Source organism: Ranitomeya variabilis, chromosome 5 (genome assembly GCF_051348905.1).
Source record: "Ranitomeya variabilis isolate aRanVar5 chromosome 5, aRanVar5.hap1, whole genome shotgun sequence".
NCBI classification, from domain to species: domain Eukaryota; kingdom Metazoa; phylum Chordata; class Amphibia; order Anura; family Dendrobatidae; genus Ranitomeya; species Ranitomeya variabilis.
The window spans coordinates 166,412,409-166,437,966 of record NC_135236.1 but is presented as its reverse complement, the minus strand read 5'-3'; the positions used below and the strand labels follow the sequence as shown (position 1 = coordinate 166,437,966).

At 46.2% G+C, this 25,558-nt stretch overlaps 1 protein-coding gene across 2 annotated transcripts in view; it reads left to right on the top strand.

Moving 5' to 3' along the window:
* The window catches only part of HAPLN3 (hyaluronan and proteoglycan link protein 3), a 230,377-nt gene that overhangs the window by 187,705 nt on the left and 17,114 nt on the right, over positions 1-25,558 (top strand). For both annotated transcript variants that reach the window (XM_077263462.1, XM_077263461.1), the window contains exon 3: positions 21,198-21,569. In XM_077263462.1, the coding sequence (XP_077119577.1) occupies positions 21,198-21,569 (372 nt within the window). The remainder of the gene's footprint in view (positions 1-21,197; positions 21,570-25,558) is intronic.

Here is a 25,558-nt window from a genome sequence, read left to right as displayed (position 1 = left end):
ACAGGCATGCTTACCTGTTCAAGGCCTCCAACAATTGCACTACCCAGGGTGCACCAGGCCCAAGTAAAGATAGCAAACAACACAGGTGCAAATAATACCGATGCAGCCAACCTACAATCAGGAATTGGCTGCTTGGAGCACCCGTGCAAAAAATAGTCTGTATGTGGCATGTTCACACAGGACTGCAAAGTATATGGTGAAAAGCCTATTAATGACGCCATATATATAGCGGGCTAACCATGATGCATCCTGTGTGAACAGAGGCCACAGTGTACAGAGCCATCTAGGGCCCAGGCGCACCCTGGAAAAATGTACAGTGCACCAAAAACATAACAATGTATGCAAGGTATTGGTTGATATTATGGCCACAATATTGAAGCTGCCAACCCACGTCAAGGGTCCTTGTATCTTGGCAGTCCTAATCTAAAAAAACACCATTGGAGGAAAACCTCCACTAAACTCAAAAAAAACACCAGAACACAGATACAAGGACCCTTGACGTGGGTTGGCAGCTTCAATATTGTGGCCATAATATCAACCAATACCTTGCATACATTGTTATGTTTTTGGTGCACTGTACATTTTTCCAGGGTGCGCCTGGGCCCTAGATGGCTCTGTACACTGTGGCCTCTGTTCACACAGGATGCATCATGGTTAGCCCGCTATATATATGGCGTCATTAATAGGCTTTTCACCATATACTTTGCAGTCCTGTGTGAACATGCCACATACAGACTATTTTTTGCACGGGTGCTCCAAGCAGCCAATTCCTGATTGTAGGTTGGCTGCATCGGTATTATTTGCACCTGTGTTGTTTGCTATCTTTACTTGGGCCTGGTGCACCCTGGGTAGTGCAATTGTTGGAGGCCTTGAACAGGTAAGCATGCCTGTGTTCTGGTGTTTTTTTTGAGTTTAGTGGAGGTTTTCCTCCAATGGTGTTTTTTTAGATTAGGACTGCCAAGATACAAGGACCCTTGACGTGGGTTGGCAGCTTCAATATTGTGGCCATAATATCAACCAATACCTTGCATACATTGTTATGTTTTTGGTGCACTGTACATTTTTCCAGGGTGCGCCTGGGCCCTAGATGGCTCTGTACACTGTGGCCTCTGTTCACACAGGATGCATCATGGTTAGCCCGCTATATATATGGCGTCATTAATAGGCTTTTCACCATATACTTTGCAGTCCTGTGTGAACATGCCACATACAGACTATTTTTTGCACGGGTGCTCCAAGCAGCCAATTCCTGATTGTAGGTTGGCTGCATCGGTATTATTTGCACCTGTGTTGTTTGCTATCTTTACTTGGGCCTGGTGCACCCTGGGTAGTGCAATTGTTGGAGGCCTTGAACAGGTAAGCATGCCTGTGTTCTGGTGTTTTTTTTGAGTTTAGTGGAGGTTTTCCTCCAATGGTGTTTTTTTAGATTAGGACTGCCAAGATACAAGGACCCTTGACGTGGGTTGGCAGCTTCAATATTGTGGCCATAATATCAACCAATACCTTGCATACATTGTTATGTTTTTGGTGCACTGTACATTTTTCCAGGGTGCGCCTGGGCCCTAGATGGCTCTGTACACTGTGGCCTCTGTTCACACAGGATGCATCATGGTTAGCCCGCTATATATATGGCGTCATTAATAGGCTTTTCACCATATACTTTGCAGTCCTGTGTGAACATGCCACATACAGACTATTTTTTGCACGGGTGCTCCAAGCAGCCAATTCCTGATTGTAGGTTGGCTGCATCGGTATTATTTGCACCTGTGTTGTTTGCTATCTTTACTTGGGCCTGGTGCACCCTGGGTAGTGCAATTGTTGGAGGCCTTGAACAGGTAAGCATGCCTGTGTTCTGGTGTTTTTTTTGAGTTTAGTGGAGGTTTTCCTCCAATGGTGTTTTTTTAGATTAGGACTGCCAAGATACAAGGACCCTTGACGTGGGTTGGCAGCTTCAATATTGTGGCCATAATATCAACCAATACCTTGCATACATTGTTATGTTTTTGGTGCACTGTACATTTTTCCAGGGTGCGCCTGGGCCCTAGATGGCTCTGTACACTGTGGCCTCTGTTCACACAGGATGCATCATGGTTAGCCCGCTATATATATGGCGTCATTAATAGGCTTTTCACCATATACTTTGCAGTCCTGTGTGAACATGCCACATACAGACTATTTTTTGCACGGGTGCTCCAAGCAGCCAATTCCTGATTGTAGGTTGGCTGCATCGGTATTATTTGCACCTGTGTTGTTTGCTATCTTTACTTGGGCCTGGTGCACCCTGGGTAGTGCAATTGTTGGAGGCCTTGAACAGGTAAGCATGCCTGTGTTCTGGTGTTTTTTTTGAGTTTAGTGGAGGTTTTCCTCCAATGGTGTTTTTTTAGATTAGGACTGCCAAGATACAAGGACCCTTGACGTGGGTTGGCAGCTTCAATATTGTGGCCATAATATCAACCAATACCTTGCATACATTGTTATGTTTTTGGTGCACTGTACATTTTTCCAGGGTGCGCCTGGGCCCTAGATGGCTCTGTACACTGTGGCCTCTGTTCACACAGGATGCATCATGGTTAGCCCGCTATATATATGGCGTCATTAATAGGCTTTTCACCATATACTTTGCAGTCCTGTGTGAACATGCCACATACAGACTATTTTTTGCACGGGTGCTCCAAGCAGCCAATTCCTGATTGTAGGTTGGCTGCATCGGTATTATTTGCACCTGTGTTGTTTGCTATCTTTACTTGGGCCTGGTGCACCCTGGGTAGTGCAATTGTTGGAGGCCTTGAACAGGTAAGCATGCCTGTGTTCTGGTGTTTTTTTTGAGTTTAGTGGAGGTTTTCCTCCAATGGTGTTTTTTTAGATTAGGACTGCCAAGATACAAGGACCCTTGACGTGGGTTGGCAGCTTCAATATTGTGGCCATAATATCAACCAATACCTTGCATACATTGTTATGTTTTTGGTGCACTGTACATTTTTCCAGGGTGCGCCTGGGCCCTAGATGGCTCTGTACACTGTGGCCTCTGTTCACACAGGATGCATCATGGTTAGCCCGCTATATATATGGCGTCATTAATAGGCTTTTCACCATATACTTTGCAGTCCTGTGTGAACATGCCACATACAGACTATTTTTTGCACGGGTGCTCCAAGCAGCCAATTCCTGATTGTAGGTTGGCTGCATCGGTATTATTTGCACCTGTGTTGTTTGCTATCTTTACTTGGGCCTGGTGCACCCTGGGTAGTGCAATTGTTGGAGGCCTTGAACAGGTAAGCATGCCTGTGTTCTGGTGTTTTTTTTGAGTTTAGTGGAGGTTTTCCTCCAATGGTGTTTTTTTAGATTAGGACTGCCAAGATACAAGGACCCTTGACGTGGGTTGGCAGCTTCAATATTGTGGCCATAATATCAACCAATACCTTGCATACATTGTTATGTTTTTGGTGCACTGTACATTTTTCCAGGGTGCGCCTGGGCCCTAGATGGCTCTGTACACTGTGGCCTCTGTTCACACAGGATGCATCATGGTTAGCCCGCTATATATATGGCGTCATTAATAGGCTTTTCACCATATACTTTGCAGTCCTGTGTGAACATGCCACATACAGACTATTTTTTGCACGGGTGCTCCAAGCAGCCAATTCCTGATTGTAGGTTGGCTGCATCGGTATTATTTGCACCTGTGTTGTTTGCTATCTTTACTTGGGCCTGGTGCACCCTGGGTAGTGCAATTGTTGGAGGCCTTGAACAGGTAAGCATGCCTGTGTTCTGGTGTTTTTTTTGAGTTTAGTGGAGGTTTTCCTCCAATGGTGTTTTTTTAGATTAGGACTGCCAAGATACAAGGACCCTTGACGTGGGTTGGCAGCTTCAATATTGTGGCCATAATATCAACCAATACCTTGCATACATTGTTATGTTTTTGGTGCACTGTACATTTTTCCAGGGTGCGCCTGGGCCCTAGATGGCTCTGTACACTGTGGCCTCTGTTCACACAGGATGCATCATGGTTAGCCCGCTATATATATGGCGTCATTAATAGGCTTTTCACCATATACTTTGCAGTCCTGTGTGAACATGCCACATACAGACTATTTTTTGCACGGGTGCTCCAAGCAGCCAATTCCTGATTGTAGGTTGGCTGCATCGGTATTATTTGCACCTGTGTTGTTTGCTATCTTTACTTGGGCCTGGTGCACCCTGGGTAGTGCAATTGTTGGAGGCCTTGAACAGGTAAGCATGCCTGTGTTCTGGTGTTTTTTTTGAGTTTAGTGGAGGTTTTCCTCCAATGGTGTTTTTTTAGATTAGGACTGCCAAGATACAAGGACCCTTGACGTGGGTTGGCAGCTTCAATATTGTGGCCATAATATCAACCAATACCTTGCATACATTGTTATGTTTTTGGTGCACTGTACATTTTTCCAGGGTGCGCCTGGGCCCTAGATGGCTCTGTACACTGTGGCCTCTGTTCACACAGGATGCATCATGGTTAGCCCGCTATATATATGGCGTCATTAATAGGCTTTTCACCATATACTTTGCAGTCCTGTGTGAACATGCCACATACAGACTATTTTTTGCACGGGTGCTCCAAGCAGCCAATTCCTGATTGTAGGTTGGCTGCATCGGTATTATTTGGACCTTGGTGATAAGTCCCATTGGCCAGTCATTACGATGAGCCTCTGTATCCTTTAAGAGAACAAGGTCTCCTTCTTGGAGATTGGGACTGGGCGTCTGCCATTTGTGACGGTTTTGAAGCAAGTGTAAATATTTGGTCTTCCATCGATGCCAAAACACGTTAGCCAGGTGTTGTACTTGCCTCCACTGACGTCTGTAAATGTCCTTATTATCGAAGTTCCCAGGCGGAACTGTAGCAGCTCCAATCTTCTGTGTGAGAAGTGTGGCTGGAGAAACATCAGAACCCAAGTTGAGGTCCTTTAGGTTTGTGGCGTGGTCCTCAGATGGAAACGCGTTCATTACTTCTTGTACAACTTCAGCAATTTCTACTGCCAATACCGCAGCGCAAAGCTCGAGTCTGGGTACAGAGTGTGCAGGCTTTGGAGTTAACTTGGCTTTACCCAGGATGAAACCACAGTGTACCTTGTTAGCTCCTAAGGTCATCAGATAAGCTACTGCGGCTATGGCTTCTGTAGATGCGTCAGAGAAAATATGAACTTCTCTTCTGATTGCAGTCAAAGGTGATCTTGGAGAATAACAACGTGGGACTTGGAGTTGCTCTAAGAACTTCAGAGACTTCTTCCACGCCTCCCACCTTTGCTGTTTCTGAGTTGGGAGCGGGGTGTCCCAATCCGTGTTCTCGGCCGTAAGCTGTCTTAACAGTATCTTGCCTTGAATAGTGATGGGTGCTACAAACCCGAGAGGATCATAGATGCTATTTATGACAGATAGGACTCCTCGTTTGGTAAAGGGTTTGTCATAGGGTGACACTTGGAAAGTGAAGGTGTCCCGTTTGATATCCCACAGTAGACCAAGGCTGCGCTGTGTTGGAGGAACATCGGAACCCAAGTTGAGGTCCTTTAGGTTTGAGGCATGGTCCTCAGATGGAAACGCGTTCATTACCTCTTGACTGTTAGAGATAATCTTGTGGAGTCTGAGGTTTGATGTGGATAGCATTTCCTGTGTTCTGGAGAGTAGGTCAATTGCATCTTCGCTTGTGGGCAAGGACTTGAGCCCATCGTCCACGTAGAAGTTCTTCTCTACAAATTGCCGAGCATCGGAACTGTACTCTCTCTCACCTTCCTGGGCTGTCCGTCTCAGTCCATAGATCGCCACAGCAGGTGAGGGACTGTTGCCGAAGACATGGACCTTCATCCGGTAGTCTATGACCTGATTGTTGACATTGTTGTCTTTGTGCCATAGGAACCTAAGATAGTTTCTGTTGTCTTCTTTCACAATGAAGCAATGAAACATCTGCTGAATGTCGGCCATTATGGCAACAGGTCCTTGTCTGAAGCGGATCAATACTCCAAGGAGGCTGTTGTTCAGGTTGGGCCCAGTTAGGAGCAGGTTATTGAGAGAGAGGCCTTCAAACTGAGCACTGGAGTCAAACACCACTCTGATCTGGTTACGCTTGCGAGGGTGATAGACACCAAAGGATGGAAGATACCAACATTCTTCTCCCTCCCTCAGTGGTGGCGCAGGTTCAGCATGATTTCTGTCAAAGATGTTCTGCATAAAGTCAATGAAATGCTTCTCCATCTCTGGTTTCCTCTTTAGGGTACGCTTTAAGGATGAGAACCTTGCAGTTGCTTGCTGCAGGTTGTTCGGCAACCTCACTCTTGGGAAACGAAAGGGTAAAGGAGCTACGCAACTGTTGGAGTCGTCTTGAACAAATTCTTTATCCATAACCTTTATAAATTCTTTATCTTCTCTTGTGGGTGCCAACTTGTTGTCATTACTTGTGGAATCGAACACTGATGACCCGAGGTTTTCTTCCCAAGACTGGAGTGTGTTCATGTTGTTGAAGGATTCCTGTTGCCACTTGGTGTTGCTCACTTTCTCTTTCACCCAGTAGTGATGTGGGCATGGTTGGAAATGAGTGCTGCGACCATTTGACAAGATGTGTGTTTTGTAAGAGGAGATGTTGTTAGGTCTCTTCATCTTATGTATGCAAACATTGCCTATGATTACCCAGCCTAGATCTAAGCGTTGGGCAAATGGTGCATCGTGTGGTCCGTTAATTTGCTGACGCACCTTGTGCAGCCGGAGAATGTCTCTGCCAAGCAGAATCAGGATATCTGCACTGTTGTTGAGGGCTGGTATCTTGTTTGCTATCCCCTTGAGATGTTGGTGATGAAGAGCAGCCTCTGGCGTTGGGATCTCTTCTCGATTGGATGGAATCTGGTTGCACTCGACCAGTGTAGGTAACGGTATCTCGACGGTGTTCTCGAGAGATGTCGCTGTAAGACCACTGGCCCTTCTCCCATAAACCTCTGTAACACCACTGCAGGTACCTAAGGTGTAAGGGTAAGCATTTCCCTTTAAGTTAAACATATCAAAGAGTTCTGACCTTGCAAGTGATCGGTTGCTCTGATCGTCCAGAAGGACGTACACCTTCACGGCTTTCTCTGGGTGACCGTTGGGATATACGTTCACCAGGCAAATCTTCGCACAGGACTTGTCCCAGAGGTCTTCTCCGCAGACTTCTGTGCATGAAGAAGATATTGTGGTATGGCTTGCAGTTTGAGCTGCGTCCTCCCCGCCATGACTCGTGGTGGGGGAAGGAGTAAGTGTAGAGTCAGGATGGAATGGGTGGAGCGCTTGTACGTGGTCCTCACTGTCACACTCCATGCACTTAATTGTAGCTTTACAGTCTTTAGCAAGGTGTTCGGTAGAAGCACAGCATCTGTAGCATACCCCGAACTTCTTTAGAAGCTCCTTGCGTTCTTGGAGCGGTTTCTTCCTGAAGCCGATGCACTTTTTTAAGGGATGTGGCTTCTTGTGGATGGGACACTCACGATTTGGGTTCTCTATCTTTTCACCTTTGTTACTCTTGTCTGGGGGTGATGTTGGTAAGGGAAGAATATCCGTCTTCTTCACTGACACTGGACCCCTGCGGTTTCTGTCGTTCGAGCGTGCGCTGACGTATTTAGAAGGAGGTGAAGCTGGGCCCCTGGATTCTTGGTAAGAAAAGCTTGGGTCGTTCTTGCGCTCTGCCACATCTTTTATAAACTCACAGAAGTAGGAGAATGGAGGAAATGACACTTGATGGTCTTTCTTGTATTTTGACCCTAGTGTAGTCCACTTTTCTTGCAAGTTGTACGGTAGCTTGGAGATAATGGGATTTACTCCACGAGCAGTGTCCAGATAGCTGAGGCCAGGTAGGTGGGTGTCTGCCTTGGCCAGATGGAGCTCTAACAGCAAGTCACTGAGCTCCAGGAACTTTGAACTGTCTTTGCTTGATATCTTTGGAAAACTCTGTAATCGCTTGAACAGTGCGTCCTCTATGGCTTCTGGACTGCCAAAGTTTTTCTCTAGTCTTTCCCATGCAGCCATGAGACCAGCCGTTGGATTACTGATATGTACAGACCTGAGTCTCTTGACACGCTCGGTGGATTGTGGTCCTAGCCATCTGATTAGCAGGTCCAGCTCTTCGGCAGCAGTGATGCCGAGGTCACTAGTTACGGTTCTAAAGGCATTTTTCCAACCTCTGTAATTTTCAGGTTGGTCGTCAAACCTTGTGAGACCAGTTTTAGTAAGTTCGCGGCGAATCATGTACCTTGCGAAGTCGGACATGTCTGTTCTTTCTGACTTAGGATGCACGAATGTAGGTTGAGCAGTGCTGTACATAGGGGTGGAGATGTCTTGGCCTTGAAACGTGGGTAAGTATGGAGTGGCATATGCATTTAGTCCAGCAACCGGTTTGGTGGGTATAGTCTCTGCTACATGCGGAGCTGGCACTATGCGGTTGTTGAAAGTATAATGACCTGCCGGTATATTAGATTGCGTGTAGATAATAGCCTGTGGAGTTTGATGAGATGCAGGGTCTTGGCACATACCGGAATACGAAGGAAATTCAAGTTTGGGAGCATTGTACTGACCTTGAGTGTAGGGTTCTGTAAGTGGATCGGCATCCTGGTGCCCTGGAGAAGCATGAACGCCATCAAGAGTGTTAGTGATGATCTGCGGTTCGGATCTGCGGTTTTGGCTTAGCACGTAGTCTCTTGTGCGTTCAATAGGGTCCTCTGCCTCCACTTCACACAAACTGATGCTGTCTCTTTGACTCCCACTGATAGCTCGCTCCAGGATCCTTAACTCCGCCATGGCTGTTGCGTGCTCACATTCCTTCTCCAGAGCTTCCTTGCGTGCTGCATCCGCATCCATTTCTGCTCTCTTTTGTGCTGTGGCTGCATCCATTTCTGCTCTCCTTTGCGCAAAGGCTGCTTGTATCTTAGACGTTTCTGCCTTAGCACGTGCCCTTATAAGCTGCTGGCTGAGAGTGGAATATTTTGATGAACTTGACCTAGATGAGCGTTTTGAGTGCTTAGACGATTTGGATGAGCGAGATGATGCATCTGGTGTCCGTGCAATTTTAGCCTCTATCTTTGTCTTAATGTCGCGTACGGTGTAGTCTCTTTCAGAATTAAGCTGCTGGAAACTTTGCAATTCGTTTAAAGTCTCTGGCAGATTCAGTTTTTTCAGGAGAATAATGTATTGGTCAGTCTTCTCCATATACATTTGGTATGCTGTGCATAATTGTTCTAGGGCTCCCTCAAGTGGTAACTCATGAGAAGCAGGCTTTGATACAGTGTCTATGTGACTCAGCACTTTCTCCCATAGTGAAGACACATCACGATATACAACACATTTTTCAGTCTCTAAATTCTCCATGACTTTCCATGTAGGTTTGACTGTACGTTTTCCCCTTTCACTAGCTGGTGGATGGGGATCTAGGTCTCTTTCCTGTGTTTGTAAGTCTGGTAGGGACATTGTATACCTCGCTTCAGACATGATTTGTTTGCAGGCAGGAAGAGTGGATGATGAGGGTTATACTTCTCACTGTTTATCTGCAGTGTGTGCTTCTATGCACGCTGGGGTCTGGCTGGGAACTGGGTTACTGTGTATCTGGGAAATGTCCTTTTCCACTGAGGTTCAGCACAGACCTTGAGTTACTGTCTCTGAAGGCAGGATATTCCTTTTTACTATTCTGACTCATGGATATGTAGAACGCAGTGGTGCCTGGATAGACCTATTCTTTTGGGCGCTTCCGTATTGACCTGTACTCACGTTCATACCGATTTATCAGATAGCTTAACTCAGCCACGTTCTCATGTAAGAAGACTCCAGGAAAAGAGGATTGCTTTAACCGAAATTCTTGTATTATGATGAAAGTAGCAGGTAAAAAGGAATATTCAACAGAGGACATGTAGTAGGATGCATACAGATGGAGGAATGATGACAAAATGGAGAATAAGGGCGTGAACAAACATACATCACAGGACTACAGTGAGAGAGTTGGGACAAAATACAGGGAAAAGCAAACTTCTGCCTAGAAAGAAGGATAGAACACAAGCAATGCAAACATTGAATGATTTCCCAAGTCGTGGGACATGACAGGGACACCTACATGGCGTCATTGCGCCCTCTGACCTGAATGTAGCATCGCACTGCACGCGCTGGCCTGGCACCTCTCCTGATCTGAGCAAGACAGTATGATGTATTTCTATGCAGCTCTCAAGCTCAGGTCAGGAGAGCCGACAGCCTGTACAAGGTGTACTATGCGATTCTCGCAGGAGAAATAGGGCAGTCTGTCTCTGCCCTTAAACCTATATCTGCAGGTTAATAACATTTGGGGACATGACAAATTCCCTTTAAAAAATACCTACCTAGACCATGACAGGTGTGGGATTATTGCACTCTGCTACTATAATACATTATGCTTATATTTGGCTCAGAGTCATATAAGGTTACCACTACTCATAGAAAGGCTTTGATTATTACCTAGGCACCCTTCACACGTCCGTTTTTTAAGCTCCACAAATACGGACACACGCATGCCAATGGTGGTGCGCACGCATCAGATTTTTCACACGGACCGTGTATCCATACGAAAAACCCACAGGTGTTCTTTTTTTTCCAGCAGCACAGAGGAAATGCTTACCGACATCTGCACGCTGATGACATTCATGTGACACATACCAGAATGAAATACTCCGGCAACTTGGAAAAGCAGGAAAATTAGTGCTATTCACAGATGCCGGGTGCTGACTACAACTGTCTTCATCCTCGCCTGGTCTCCCTGCGACCAGAGAGACCAGGCGACGATAATGACAATGGTAGTCAACACCGGGCATCTGTGAATAGCGGGATGTTTTCTGATTTTCACAGTGTTGCCTTTTATAAATAATTAAATTAAAAAAAAACAGCTTGGGGTCCCCCCTATTTTGTAAAACCACCACAGATAAAGCAGACAGTTGCGTGCTTCTATTATCAGGCTGGGAAGATCCATGGCTATTGGACTCTCCCCAGCTAAAAAATAGAAGTCTGCAGCCACTTCAGAATTGGCGCATCACATTAGATGCACCAAATCTGGCTCTTTACCTTGCTCATCCTGATTGCCCTGGTGCAGTGGAAATTGAGGTCATATATGTGGTTGCTGAGAGCTGTGATTTGTCAAAAATCCCCTGTGAGAAACGAACGTCGGGGCATCCAGGGATCACTGGTCACCTTAAATATAGGTAAGATATGTCCCCAGAGGAAAATGCATGGATGTAATATGGACTTTAGATATATATGAGCTACCATTACACATTACCTCTCTTAGGATAAGTATATATAGAGAAGCTATGGATGTACTTGAGTTATACTGATAACTTTTTGTCGTCTGCTGTGGTTATTTTATGCTCTTTTGAGGTGATGGATATTTATCTGCTGGATGTATAATATCCTTTATATACTTTAAATTATTCCTCTGTGCTATGACAGCCCAAGTACTGTGAGTGCTCCCCAGGTGACACTTGTTGTTTCCTTCTTGATGTACACCCTGTACATGTTTTCTTTATTATTGATTTTGATTAAATAAAAAAAAAAATTGTTTATATTCATGAAGTCAGCACTCCATTTTTTCTATGTACAGTATGTAGAGCTAACAAACATCTTGATGGCACAATGCGCCCACTTTCTGTGCCACCTTCATTGTGTTATAAACAGCTTTAGACAAGCAGAGTAACTGCCCCTCCGGTGAATTAGTACATGGTCCCCGTTTGCATGGATGCATTATTCTCTGTAGTTCGAAGTAAGATGTTCATCTCCCTTCAGCAGGAAATTCTTGGATTAAGTCCCGTCACTTACAGTGAGTGCTGCCGCTGCTCCTTCTAATCATAACTTAGACTGTGCCAGTTCCTGAGAATCAGACCTGTGATGGGACAGGTAATGAGCATGTGTGAAGTATACTTTACAGACTGCAGCGATGGCTGAGCCTTCTTACAATGATGGCGATATGTCAAGCTGCCACTCAGCAAAGACAGCATTTTCTAACACTCATTATAGTCAGAAATAACCCTGGAAACACCGAAAAGAGGATAATGATGAACGAGGGCCATTTATCACCAAAATGGTGACCTTTCCTGTGATATTTGGGGCACATCGCAGTTCTAGAATGGATATACCGTACTATATGCTTTGTTCAGGTTCGAGTTTTTGTAGTATTAGTCTAAAGCAACATGATTTCCATATGAAATGTAAACGAGTGTACAGGCTCTCTAACCATTTTACCTGAAAATCAAAACGCTAAAAACTTGATTGTCGCCAGTGCAGATTTTACAGGAAAGAATCATAGGTTTAAAGAGTAGACCCTTATTGTAGGCATATCATGGGCAACTCTTCATCCAAACATATGACAAATATCAGGTAATTGGCATGCAGCAACTAAAATCATGCTGATGTGTTGGGCTGAAGACTTGTAGCTCTAACCTTGACTATATTACCTACTGCAATAAAACAAAGTTAAGCAAAGGCGTTTTCCCAAAACAGGCTCCAAGATAGTATATCTCAGGCTTAAACATCACATTAATTTTACCTGTGCGTTTTTTTGGTTATACTACTACTATTATTATCCCCATACATTCTTCCTGCTTGAATAGTGATACTCTGGTCTTCCACCTTTTATAACGTTTAATCATTTAATAAATTGATTTTATGGTTGAATATACTCTTGGATCCTCTTTTGCTTCAATTATGCTGAGTGGGGATTGTTGTGTAATAAAACAAAGTTGCCAAACATTATAGTAGAAAAACCCAAGATAACAACAAAATAAGCCATTCAACCATGTCAAGGTGACCCTGCTCGGAACGGTCCTATCCTCTAATATTAGAAACCTTACCATTTGTCACGTGACGTACATGTGAATAAGGGTTGAGAAGGACTGAGGTACAGCTAATGGATACCCAGTCATTTGGAAACCAGATGAATTTAATGACCAGCTCAAAGAAAATGGGAGGCACAAACTTTATCTGCGCAGAGTGCACAAAACTGAAACAAAAAGCTAAAGAGATGAACTGGAATATAAGTTGTTATGCATGCAGAGTGTAGGCACAATAAACAGGCAAAGCCCAAGATAAAAACAAAGTAAGCTAACACCGTTCAGTAAACAAATAAATAGCTATAGTGTAAGGGTACCGTCACACATTGAAATTTCCATCGCTACGACGTTACGATTCCTGACGTTCTAGCGATATCGTTACGATATCGCTGTGTCTGACACGCTACTGCGATCAGACACCCTGCTGAGAATCGTACGTCGTAGCAGATCGTTTGGAACTTTCTTTCGTCGCTTGATCACCCGCTGACATCGCTGGATCGTTGTGTGTGACAGCGATCCAGCGATGTCTTCGCTTGTAACCAGGGTAAACATCGGGTAACTAAGCGCAGGGCCGCGCTTAGTAACCCGATGTTTACCCTGGTTACAAGCGTAAACGTAAAAAAACAAACCGTACATACTCACCCGTCGGTGTCCTTCAGGTCCTTTGCCGTCTGCTTTCTGCTCTGAGTGCCGGCCGGAAAGTGAGAGCAGATCACAGCGGTGCTGCGCTCTGCTCTCACTGTACGGCTGCACTCAGAGCAGGAAGCAGACGGCAAAGGACCTGAAGGACACCGACGGGTGAGTATGTACTGTTTGTTTTTTTACGTTTACGCTGGTAACCAGGGTAAACATCGGGTTACTAAGCGCGGCCCTGCGCTTAGTTACCCGATGTTTACCCTGGTTACCCGGGGACTTCGGCATCGCTCCAGCGCCGTGATTGCAACGTGTGACCGCAGTCTACGACGCTGGAGCGATGATTATACGACGCTGCGACGTCACGAATCGTGCCGTCGCAGCGATGAAAATTTCAATGTGTGACGGTACCCTAAGAAAATAATATGGGGGCTTAGTTAACATAAGTTTGATTAAAAAAACGTAAAGGCCATCCCACCATGTCATGGTGACCCAATTTGGGATGGTCCTCACCTCTAGTATTAAAGCCATATCATTTGTCAAGTGACGTACTACTAGGTTAGAATCGGTTTTCAGTCTCTTGTAATTTGTTTCCATTCACCAACCAACCACCATCAAACAGATCTCAAAATACGCTGAATCACAAAGTATATTGGAAATTACTTATTAATTCAATATAACTATTAAATGAGTACTCCCATCAATATTTTATCCTCTCAATATATTCCAATCATTATATTATATGGCATTGTGTACTTACAATTGCTCATTTTGCCTTTCTACCCAGCTAATTAATTTCTTTTTGTTTGCTCTATGTAGAAATAGGAAGTCTCTTGTTCCTGCATTTATCATCTCCTCTTCCACTCCTGACCCAGTTGCTCCCCCCCATCCCCCCCCCCGCCAAGGACTTTTGCAGTTTTGACTCATACAGAGAAAACTGACTTCTTGTTTCTACATAGAGCTTAGAAGAATTCAGCTAGTCAGTTATTAATCATGTGTCATAGACCTAATGAAAACAAAAGAATTAGCTGGGTAGAAATGTAAAATGAGCAATTGTAAGTACACAGTGATGTATAATATGTAGATTACAATATATTAAGAGGATAACAATTTTGATGGGACTTCTTCTTTAAAGGCTATGGACACTTGACATGGAAAAAAAATATTTTTATGTTTTTTAGTGGTTCCTATTATTTAATTAAATTAAACTAAGTTTCAGTATGCAGTCTCCATTCATTTTCAGACCCCCCTAATATGCAGTTTGTTACCTGACTCAAGTGTCAGATTTTTTTCTTGTGGGAGCGTCTCTCCCTGTAATACATGCTGGATGTGAGCTTTGTGTGTTGTATCCAGGGTACTGGAGTCTTCACTTGATTTAATGTTCCATCCCAACTCCAATCTAGTATTTCCTCTCTATTTGCTTTCCATCTTGAGTATAGCCTTTTTTATTTTCCCAACAAGAAACACTCCCCTCTTACTTTAACAGATGTCTACAACCCTCTCCCGATGTTGTCAGTATCACTGAGAGCATGGAGAGAGAACCAGAGAGATTTCAGGAACACTGTGCCATATTAATGTAGGTGTGACTGATAATGCAACTGACTTCATATTCACTTAAAGGGAATCTAGCAACAGGTTTTTCCTTTGTAATCTGTCAGCAGCATTATGTAGGTACAGCAGTTATGATAGAATCCCAGGTTTCTCTGCTGCAGATTGAGCAGGGCTGAGATGTTGAGCTGTGTATAACCCCCACCCCACCACTGATTGGCAGATTTCTATGTACATTGTGTAGTGACAGAAAGCTGCTAATCAGAGATGGAGGCATGCTTGGACTAGGAGGCACGAGACAGCTTGTCTTGTAGTGATTATATTCTGCTAGTAAAATAGTGATTGTGCTTAAACAGCAAAATACAGGTCAGTAAGTGACACATCACTGGAATCCGCATCTCTACCGCATCATGGTACTTTCAGATTTCATCACAAAAACCCGCTGGCGGAATCCCTTTAATGTTACTGAGGTGCAGAGAGCTGTAGTACTAGTAAATACACCCGGTAAATAAAGGAGCTGTGCCCGGTAAACAGTGAAGGATTTGCTGCCCTCCAGCACCATGCATTTTTTGGTGGCTGTACTTGGTACTGCAGATAACGACAGCCAAGTGAACCGGACCATTCTGTAATACTAAGCCCAGCCACAGCCATAGAGTTCTGCTCTTGGTAAGTAGTGAAGCATGGGGTGGCCCCACCAATCAGCTGGATGGTGGGGGAGTTGGACTCCAACCAAAAATATTATTGATTCTAAGGCCGGAGACACACTGGTGCGAGAGACGGCCGAGTCTCGCTGGTTAAAAGCAAGCTGTGGCACCTGCATTCCGGAGCTGAGCGTGCAGCTCCATGTATTGCTATGGAGCCGCACGCTCCGCTCCGGAATGCAGGTGCCACAGCTTGCTTTTAACCAGCGAGACTCGGCCGTCTCTCGCACCAGTGTGTCTCCGGCCTAAGACTATGAGTCTCTCCCTTGTTCAGAATTGCTAATTTTCCCTACTATTGTAGCATGGAGGACTTATATGCTTAATGCTACTTTCCCACAATGAGTTTTGGTGTTGCATATTTTCTACAACATTTTTTCACCAATTAATTTAGATTACTTGCATTTTTTTAATCGAGTTTTTGACAGCGTTCTTATCACGATTTTGATGCTGAAGGATTTGTCTGTTATTGTATCTCCTGTTTTATACAAATCTGTTTAGTTTTTGATATATTTCCTTACTTCTTGGTATTTAGCTTTGCCAAAACTTTATTGATAAGTCACTAATATTGCATTTGCGTTTTTTCCGCATCGAATGCAATTTTGTTGGGGAAAGAAATCTCTTAGCGCCCAAAAAAGAAGCTAACGTGTTAGGGTATGTTCCCACGATCAGTAAATGCTGTGGGTTGGACGCTGCGTACATCTGCAGCGTCCAACCCGCAGCGGCCAGATGTTACAGCATAGTGGATGGGATTTCAAGAAATCCCATGCCCACTATGGGTGCACGGACGCCTCCTTCTTCCCTGCAGAGACAGACATGCGGCGCCTCTTTCTAGACAGCAGCATATCTATTTATCTTACACTCAGTCTCCGCAAGACAAATATCACCAGTCCAATGTATAGGAAGCAGTGATTCTGCACGGATCAATGAACACATGCGGAATTGCCTGTGTTCACAAGCCGGCAGCACTTTGGACAGAGCGGACATGTGCTGCGTCCAATGCGCTGCCGATTACTGACTGTGGGAACATACCCTTACGAATTTTAAACCTCAGTTTACATTGTGTAAAAACAGCCCAGTGGGCATCATGAGATTTCGATAAATCCCACCCACTTTGCTGGAACTATAAGGCTGTGTTCACACGTTGCAGATTATTCGCGTTTTTTTCGCGTTTTTTCCCTATAAAAACGCTATAAAACCGCAAATAATCTACTTATATTATGCATCCTATCATTTTTAATGAATTCTGCACTTTTTGTACACATGATGCGTTTTTTTCCGTGGTAAAAACGCATCGCGGTAAAAAACGCAGCATGTTCATTAATTTTGCGGGTTTTTTGCGGATTTCCCACTTAAAATGCATTGGGAAGTGTCCGGGAAAAAACGCGGCAAAAACGCGTCAAAACCGCGGCAAAAACGCGTCAAAACCGCGGCAAAATCGCGGCAAAAACGCACGCGGTTTTCTTGCGGATTTCTTGCAGAAAATGTCCGGAATTCTCCAGAATTTTCTGCAAGAAATCCTGAACGTGTGCACATAGCCTTAGGCGTGCGTTTTTGCCGCGATTTTGCCGCGTTTTTGCCGCGGTTTTGACGCGTTTTTGCCGCGTTTTTTCCCGGACACTTCCCAATGCATTTTAAGTGGGAAATCCGCAAAAAACCCGCAAAATTAATGAACATGCTGCGTTTTTTACCGCGATGCGTTTTTACCGCGGAAAAAAACGCATCATGTGTACAAAAAGTGCAGAATTCATTAAAAATGATAGGATGCATAATATAAGCAGATTATTTGCGGTTTTATAGCGTTTTTATAGGGAAAAAACGCGAAAAAAACGCGAATAATCTGCAACGTGTGAACACAGCCTAATACTCTGCTTTTTGTTTAGCGAAAGTACGCAGCATAAAAAACTCAATAAAAACTCATGGTGGGAACGAAGCCTTAATCTCTCTTCTGTCAGTAAATAAAGCTGCTTTGTGACAGTCTGGGCCTGCTTCTGCGGCAGCCCATTGTCTTATGAAAGGCTAGAATCTGAATATCCCAGGCTTTCTATGCTATTATTGCACCATTCTATACCTTCCACATATACAGGCAGTTCTTCTTATTATCAGACTATATTATGGGACTGATGTTCATGCAGTTATGCAGTACTGTAGGTGTTCATACAAAGGATCTGATTGCAACAATGAACATGTTGTGAGATCGTGCTGAGGGCAAGAAGCAGCAAGGTCGCCGCTATTTCTTTGTCTGGAGATCGGTGTGGTTTTATGATTTGCTGGGACGAGGATCAGACACTGCTGTCGGGATTCTGCTAGGATTGGCATTAGTTTTGCTTCCTGGCCTTGTTCCTTAGTTGAAGACAGCTGGTGCAAATACTGGCCAGAGTGCTACAGAAATAAAAATGATAATGTAAAACATACTTTGTGTAGCGGTTCACAGGCATGGAGCTAGAACATGTTTTAAAAGAATTGCTAAAAATAATAAATCAGGAATGATAAGAGTTAACTCGCCATATCTTCCATATACATATTGTTATTTTTGAGAATTAGCCAACAAGTAGTGATGAGCGAATATACTCGTTACTCGAGATTTCCCGAGCACGCTCAGGTGACCTCCGAGTATTTTTTAGTGCTCGGAGATTTAGTTTTCACCTCCACAGCTGACTGATTTACATCTGCTAGCCAGCATAAGTACATGTGGGGGTTGCCTGGTTGCTAGGAAATCCCCACATGTAATCAAGCTGGCTAAGAGATGTAAATCATTCAGTTGCGGTGAGGAAAACTAAATCTCCGAGCACTAAAAAATACTCCGTGGTCACCCGAGCGTGCTCGGGAAATCTCGATTAACGAGTATATTAGCTCATCACTACTGACAAGTAAGGCTGGTTTCACACTTGCGTTTTGATCTGCAGCGTTTGTACCGAAAAAAACGCATGCGTTTTTTCCCCTATGTTTAACATTAAAAACGCATGCCGTTTTTTGTACGCGTTTGGCCGCGTTTAACGACGCATGCGTTTTTTTGCTGCATGCGTTCTGTCGCAGAAATGCAACATGTAGTAATTTTCAGAGGCTTTTTTTGACGCATGGAAACGCATGCGTTTGTTTGCATTTGATTTGCGTAAAAAAATATATTGATGTCTATGGAAACGCATGCGTTTTTGCGTACATGCGTTTGCTTGCGTTTTAAACACATGCGTTTTTATAGAAAAAAACAAGAATACACCCTGATAAGCCACCCCCCACCATCAAGGTGATAAAGGGATTCTAACCCTAACCCTAACCCTAACCCTAGGGATCCAAACCCTAACCCTAACCTTAACCCTAACCCTAACAATATGACAGTGAATACTCTCCGAGTTTATATTTTTAGTACTCTATAGCAATACCGTATATCTTGGGGTGTCCACATTGAACAAAGCTTTTTATTACAAGAATGTCCTGGTCACCAGGTCAACATAATAGCCAATCCCTATGGATCCCTAGGATCCCTAGCGTTAGGTTTAGGGTTAGGGTTAGAGTTGGGATCCCTTTGGTCAGGGTTAGGGGTAGGGTTAGGGTTTGGATTCCTAGGGTTAGGGTTAGGGTTTGGATCCCTTTATCACCTTGATGGTGGGGGGTGGCTTATCAGTGACCTGGTGACCAGGACATTCTTCTAATAAAAAGCTACCCCTAACCCTAACCCTAGGGATCCAAACCCTAACACTAACCCTAACCCTACCCCTAACACTAACCCTAGCTAATTCTATTAATAGTGGGTTTTCTAGTTGATTTTGATGATTGGCAGCTGTCACACACTTCTCAGCATGCGTTTCAAAAACGCAAACGCAGGAAAAACGCATGTAAACGCGTCAAAACCCCGCGTTTTTTTACTGCATGCAAAAACGAATGCGTCTAAAAAACGCAGTGTTTGCACGCGTTTACATGCGTTTTTTCACCACCTGCGTTTTTTTTTTTTAAAACGCTGCGTTTTTAAACGCAAGTGTGAAACCAGCCTAAGCTATGGGGACTGGTTAGGAGTAACACAAGATCATTATCCACTCATGACCCTCATTTCTTGAGTTTGTAGAATCTGGCACACAAACTGCCAATTTCCAACTTTCCTAGATTCACACTTCAATTGTAAAGCTTTATAGATACTTTATTTAAAATCCTAAATATTTGCTTGTTCTTCTCTGGATTTCAACAAAGTGCTGGAATTGCTCCGATTCTGTAAACTTAGTGGTTGTTAAAGTTACAAATTGGCTCCCTCTAGTGGTCACTGATCAGAATAGCCGTCAGTGACATTGTGCCTAGTGTTTCAGGCACTTCTGGCAATGTACATAGTAGCAATGTTCTTCAGGAATCAGTGAAGCATTTTGTGCATAGGTAATGTAAGTTTTATTACATTTGATTATACTTTTATGAATGATAGAAGTAAAGCTCATGTTAATGGAAGTAGAGCGAGTACAAAGGAGGGCAACAAAATTAATAAAGGGGATGGGGGAACTACAATACCCAGAGAGATTAGCAAAATTAGGATTATTTAGTCTAGAAAAAAGACGACTGAGGGGCGATCTAATAACCATGTATAAGTGTATAAGGGGACAATAAAATATCTCTCCGAGGATCTGTTTATACCAAGGAAGGTGACGGTCACAAGGGGGCATTCTCTGGGTCTGGAGGAGAGAAGGTTTTTCCACCAACATAGAAGAGGATTCTTTACTGTTATGGCAGTGAGAATCTGGAATTCCTTGCCTGAGGAGAAGGTGATGGTGAATTCAGTCGAGGGGCTCAAGAGAGGCCTGGATGTCTTCCTGGGGGGTAACAATATTGTATCTTACAGTTATTAGGTTATTTAGAAGGACGTAGATCTGGGGATTTATTCTGATAGAATATAGGCTGAACTGGATGGACAAATGTCTTTTTTCGGCCTTACTAACTATGTTATTATGTTACTAAATTGGTAACACAGCTCCAGGTTACTTCTTCAGAAGTGTTTCCTTAGTTATGCATGTCACATTATCTGTATATCACCATTGTGTCCAGACATGAGGCCATGGTATCTGGAAATCCAGCTGCTATGAAGCTTGGTGTATAGCGGTCTCCTCAGAGGTGCAGTTAGTGATAAGTGTGGAGAAGGGGACATGATCACTGTAAAATGAAGAGCAGGAAATAAAATCCACAGTCCTTTAGGCCACGTTCACACACTCAGTATTTGGTCAGTATTTTACCTCAGTATTTATAAGCCAAAACCAGAAAAGGAACAATCAGAGGAAAAGTATAATAGAGAGACATCACCATTTCTGTATTTATCACCCACTCCTGGTTTTGGCTTACAAATACTGAGGTAACAAACTCACCAAATACTGAACGTGTGAACATGGTGTTAAGGTACTTGTGACGTGGGTTATTTTAAAGAAAAAAAAGTTACAAATTATTACATCCTTTCTATGCCATAAAAGTGGCGTACAGTTCCCATCATAATTCCAGCTTTGTAAATTTTCTTCATTTTTGTTTTGTGTTACAGTAATTCAGTTCAATGGTGTGAAACTTGTGGTTAATACTCCAGAAGACGCCCTCTTCGCCTACCGGGGAGGTAACATCACACTGCCATGTACATTCCACTATGAACCAGAACTACAGTCTCCAAGAAGACTCCGCTTCAAGTGGGCCAAGCTCCACAAGGATAACACCAAGGAGAAGGATGTGCTGGTGGCCATTGGTTTAAGGCATCGTAGTTTTGGAGAATATAAAGGTCGAGTACACTTACATCAAAAGAAGCCCAATGAGGTGTCCCTGGTTATCACTGATCTACGTCTGGAGGATTATGGAAAGTACAAGTGTGAGGTCATCGATGGGCTTGAAGATGAAAGTGGCATTGTGGAACTTGAATTAAGAGGTGAGCAAAGAACATGAGCACACAACATTAGATGGTAATGGAGACCTTGTCCAATATTTATGAGTTAAAGGGTTTATGCCGCGTTGTGAACTTATCCCTTATCCATAGAATAGGGGATAATTTCACGACTGCTGGGGATCCGACCAATTATACCTTCACCGATCCCAAGAGCCCCATCTGAATGGAGCAGAGGTGTGTGTTTATTCTCTATGGGTCCCAGAAAATGAATGGAGGGGAGGTGCATTCTCAGGATCGGTGGGGGAGCAAACTTGGCAATAGCCTTTAAGACCTACTGAGACTTGTTGCAGTGTACGAGGATAGGGTTACACATTACGCCGGCGTCACACCTAGCGTATAGAAATACGGTCCTTTTTTATGGCCGAGATACACAAAAAAGTTCCTGAACAGTGATCCGTATTCAATGCGAGGATGCGATTTTTTTCTCCATGTGTCATCCGTATGGCATCCGTACGGTGAGATTTTCTCGCCGGCTTGAAAAATGGACATAGAATGGATCCATGGGCTCAAATACTCGTGAAAACATATATACAGTTATATATATACTAGATGGCAGCCCGATTCTAAAGAATCGGGAGTCTAGAATCCATATATACTTTATTTATTCAAATGTAAGAATAATACAATTAATAAATAATAGTAAGAAAGAACAAAAAATGGCTGCACTCACCAGCTCTTGACAATTCTTGACAGTACGGCACATTTCTGATTGGTCGCTCGCGGCAGGCGGCAACCAATCAGAAAAGTGCCGCGCACCACGAAGGCATATATCTTTGTCCACCCTGAGCGGGTGTAGGACGCTGGTGATGTCACTTATCTCCGGACATTATCTCCGGACAAAGCCACGGAAGTTGGCACAAATTGCCGGAAGTAGTATTCTAGGCAATTATATATTAGATTTTAATGTTATCAGTGTTTACCTTTGAACGTTTATATTGTATTGTCCTGTCACCAGCCATGTGTACGATTATCGGCCGAAAGCCTCTCTGGAACCAATAATCACCCCATGTAAAGGTATCTTTATAAGTTAAAGATTCAGAATACTATGACTTTTATCATATCCTGAACAGTCAAGTTTTTTATGAACCGTTAAGGTTTTCTGGTTGAAGTAAAAAAAACTCTGAGTGTTTACAGTTTGAAACCATAAAATGTTGAAAAATTATGTCATTCTTGAGTATATCACTCAATGGTGCTCATAAACATGTCAAATTTGATCTATAATATACTTTAATATACGTTACTTTAATCTTTAATATACTTAAGAACAGGGCCCCAGACATCACACAGGGGGTCTGAAACACCGCACAGTGGTCCAAAATATCGCTGTGCTCTGCCTGGGGCCCCATATGCTGCCTGGGGCCCCTGTGCTCTGCCTGGGGCCCCATATGCTGCCTGGGGCCCCTGTGCTCTGCCTGGGGCCCCTGTGCTCTGCCTGGGGCCCCATGTTCTGCCTGGGGCCCCTGTGCTCTGCCTGGGGCCACTGTGCTCTGCCTGGGGCCCCATATGCTGCCTGGGGCCCCTGTGCTCTGCCTGGGGCCCCATATGCTGCCTGGGGCCCCTGTGCTCTGCCTGGGGCCCCATAGGCTGCCTGGGGCCCCTGTGCTCTACCTGGGACCACTGTGCTCTGCCTGGGGCCCCATATGCTGCCTGGGGCCCCTGTGCTCTGCCTGGGGCCCCATGTTCTGCCTGGGGCCACTGTGCTCTGCCTGGGGCCCCATAGGCTGCCTGGGGCCACTGTGCTCTGCCTGGGACCACTGTGCTCTGCCTGGGGCCCCATATGCTGCCTGGGGCCCCTGTGCTCTGCCGGGGGCCACTGTGCTCTGCCTGGGGCCCCATATGCTGCCTGGGGCCCCTGTGCTCTGCCTGGGGCCCCATATGCTGCCTGGGGCCCCTGTGCTCTGCCTGGGGCCCCTGTGCTCTGCCTGGGGCCCCATGTTCTGCCTGGGGCCCCTGTGCTCTGCCTGGGGCCACTGTGCTCTGCCTGGGGCCCCATGTTCTGCCTGGGGCCACTGTGCTCTGCCTGGGGCCCCATTAGCTGCCTGGGGCCCCTGTGCTCTGCCTGGGACCACTGTGCTCTGCCTGGGGCCCCATATGCTGCCTGGGGCCCCTGTGCTCTGCCTGGGGCCACTGTGCTCTGCCTGGGGCCCCATATGCTGCCTGGGCCACTGTGCTCTGCCTGGGGCCCCATATGCTGCCTGGGGCCCCTGTGCTCTGCCTGGGGCCCCATATGCTGCCTGGGGCCCCATGTTCTGCCTGGGGCCCCTGTGCTCTGCCTGGGGCCCCTGTGCTCTGCCTGGGGCCCCATATGCTGCCTGGGGCCCCTGTGCTCTGCCTGGGGCCCCTGTGCTCTGCCTGGGGCCCCATATGCTGCCTGGGGCCCCTGTGCTCTGCCTGGGGCCCCTGTGCTCTGCCTGGGGCCCCATGTTCTGCCTGGGGCCCCTGTGCTCTGCCTGGGGCCACTGTGCTCTGCCTGGGGCCCCATATGCTGCCTGGGGCCCCTGTGCTCTGCCTGGGGCCCCATATGCTGCCTGGGGCCCCTGTGCTCTGCCTGGGGCCACTGTGCTCTGCCTGGGGCCCCATAGGCTGCCTGGGGCCCCTGTGCTCTGCCTGGGACCACTGTGCTCTGCCTGGGGCCCCATTTGCTGCCTGGGGCCCCTGTGCTCTGCCTGGGGCCACTGTGCTCTGCCTGGGGCCCCATATGCTGCCTGGGGCCCCTGTGCTCTGCCTGAGTGTAGGACACTGGTGACATCACTTATCTCCGGACATTAGCTCCGGACATTAGCTCCGGACATTATCTCCGGACATTAGCTCCGGACATTATCTCCGGACATTAGCTCCGGACAAAGCCACGGAAGTTGGCACAAATTGCAGGAAGTAGTATTCTAGGCAATATAATATATATTAGATGGGCATTTCCTGAAGGAAATACATGGTGCTTGAACAGCGCTACCAGCTTTACAGCAGCACTTTTCACACACGGGACTGGGGGGCGCGCTTACTTTTGCACCCGGGGCCGGGGGCGCGCTTACTTTTGCACCCGGGGGCGCACTTATTTTTGCACCCGGGGGCGCACTTACTTTTGCACCCGGGGGCGCACTTACTTTTGTACCCGGGGGCGCACTTACTTTTGCACCCGGGGGCGCACTTACTTTTGCACCCAAGGGCGCACTTACTTTTGCACCCGGGGGCGCACTTACTTTTGGGGCCGCACTTACTTTTGGTGGGCGGGGCTCCTCGGCCTCCGATTTGGTTGGTGGGGCCCCTCGTCCTCTGATTTGGTGGGTGGGGACCCTCAGCCTCCGATTTGGTGGGCGGGGACCGGCCTCCGATTTGGTGGGCGGGGACCCTCGGCCTCCGATTTGGTGGGCGGGGCCCCTCGGCCTCCGATGTGGTGGGCGGGGCCCCTCGGCCTCCGCTTTGGTGGTCGGGGACCCTCGGCCTCCGATTTGGTGGGCGGGGACCCTCAGCCTCCGATTTGGTGGGCGGGGCCCCTCGGCCTCCGATTTGGTGGGCGGGGACCCTCGGCCTCCGATTTGGTGGGCGGGGCCCCTCGGCCTCCGATTTGGTGGGCGGGGTCCCTCTGCCTCCGATTTGGTGTGCGGGGACCCTCGGCCTCCGCTTTGGTGGGCGGGGCCCCTCGGCCTTCGATTTGGTGGGCGGGGCCCCTCGGCCTCCGATTTGGTTGGTGTGGACCCTCGGCCTCCGATTTGGTGGGCGGGGACCCTCGGCCTCCGATTTGGTGGGCGGGGACCCTCGGCCTCCGATTTGGTGGGCGGGGATCCTCGGCCTCCAATTTGGTGGGCGGGGACACTCGGCCTCCGATTTGGTGGGCGGGGACCCTCGGCCTCCGATTTGGTGGGCGGGGACCCTCGGCCTCCGATTTGGTGGGCGGGGCCCCTCGGCCTCCGATGTGGTAGTCGGGGCCCCTCGGCCTCCGCTTTGGTGGGCGGGGTCGGGCCCCTCGGCCTCCG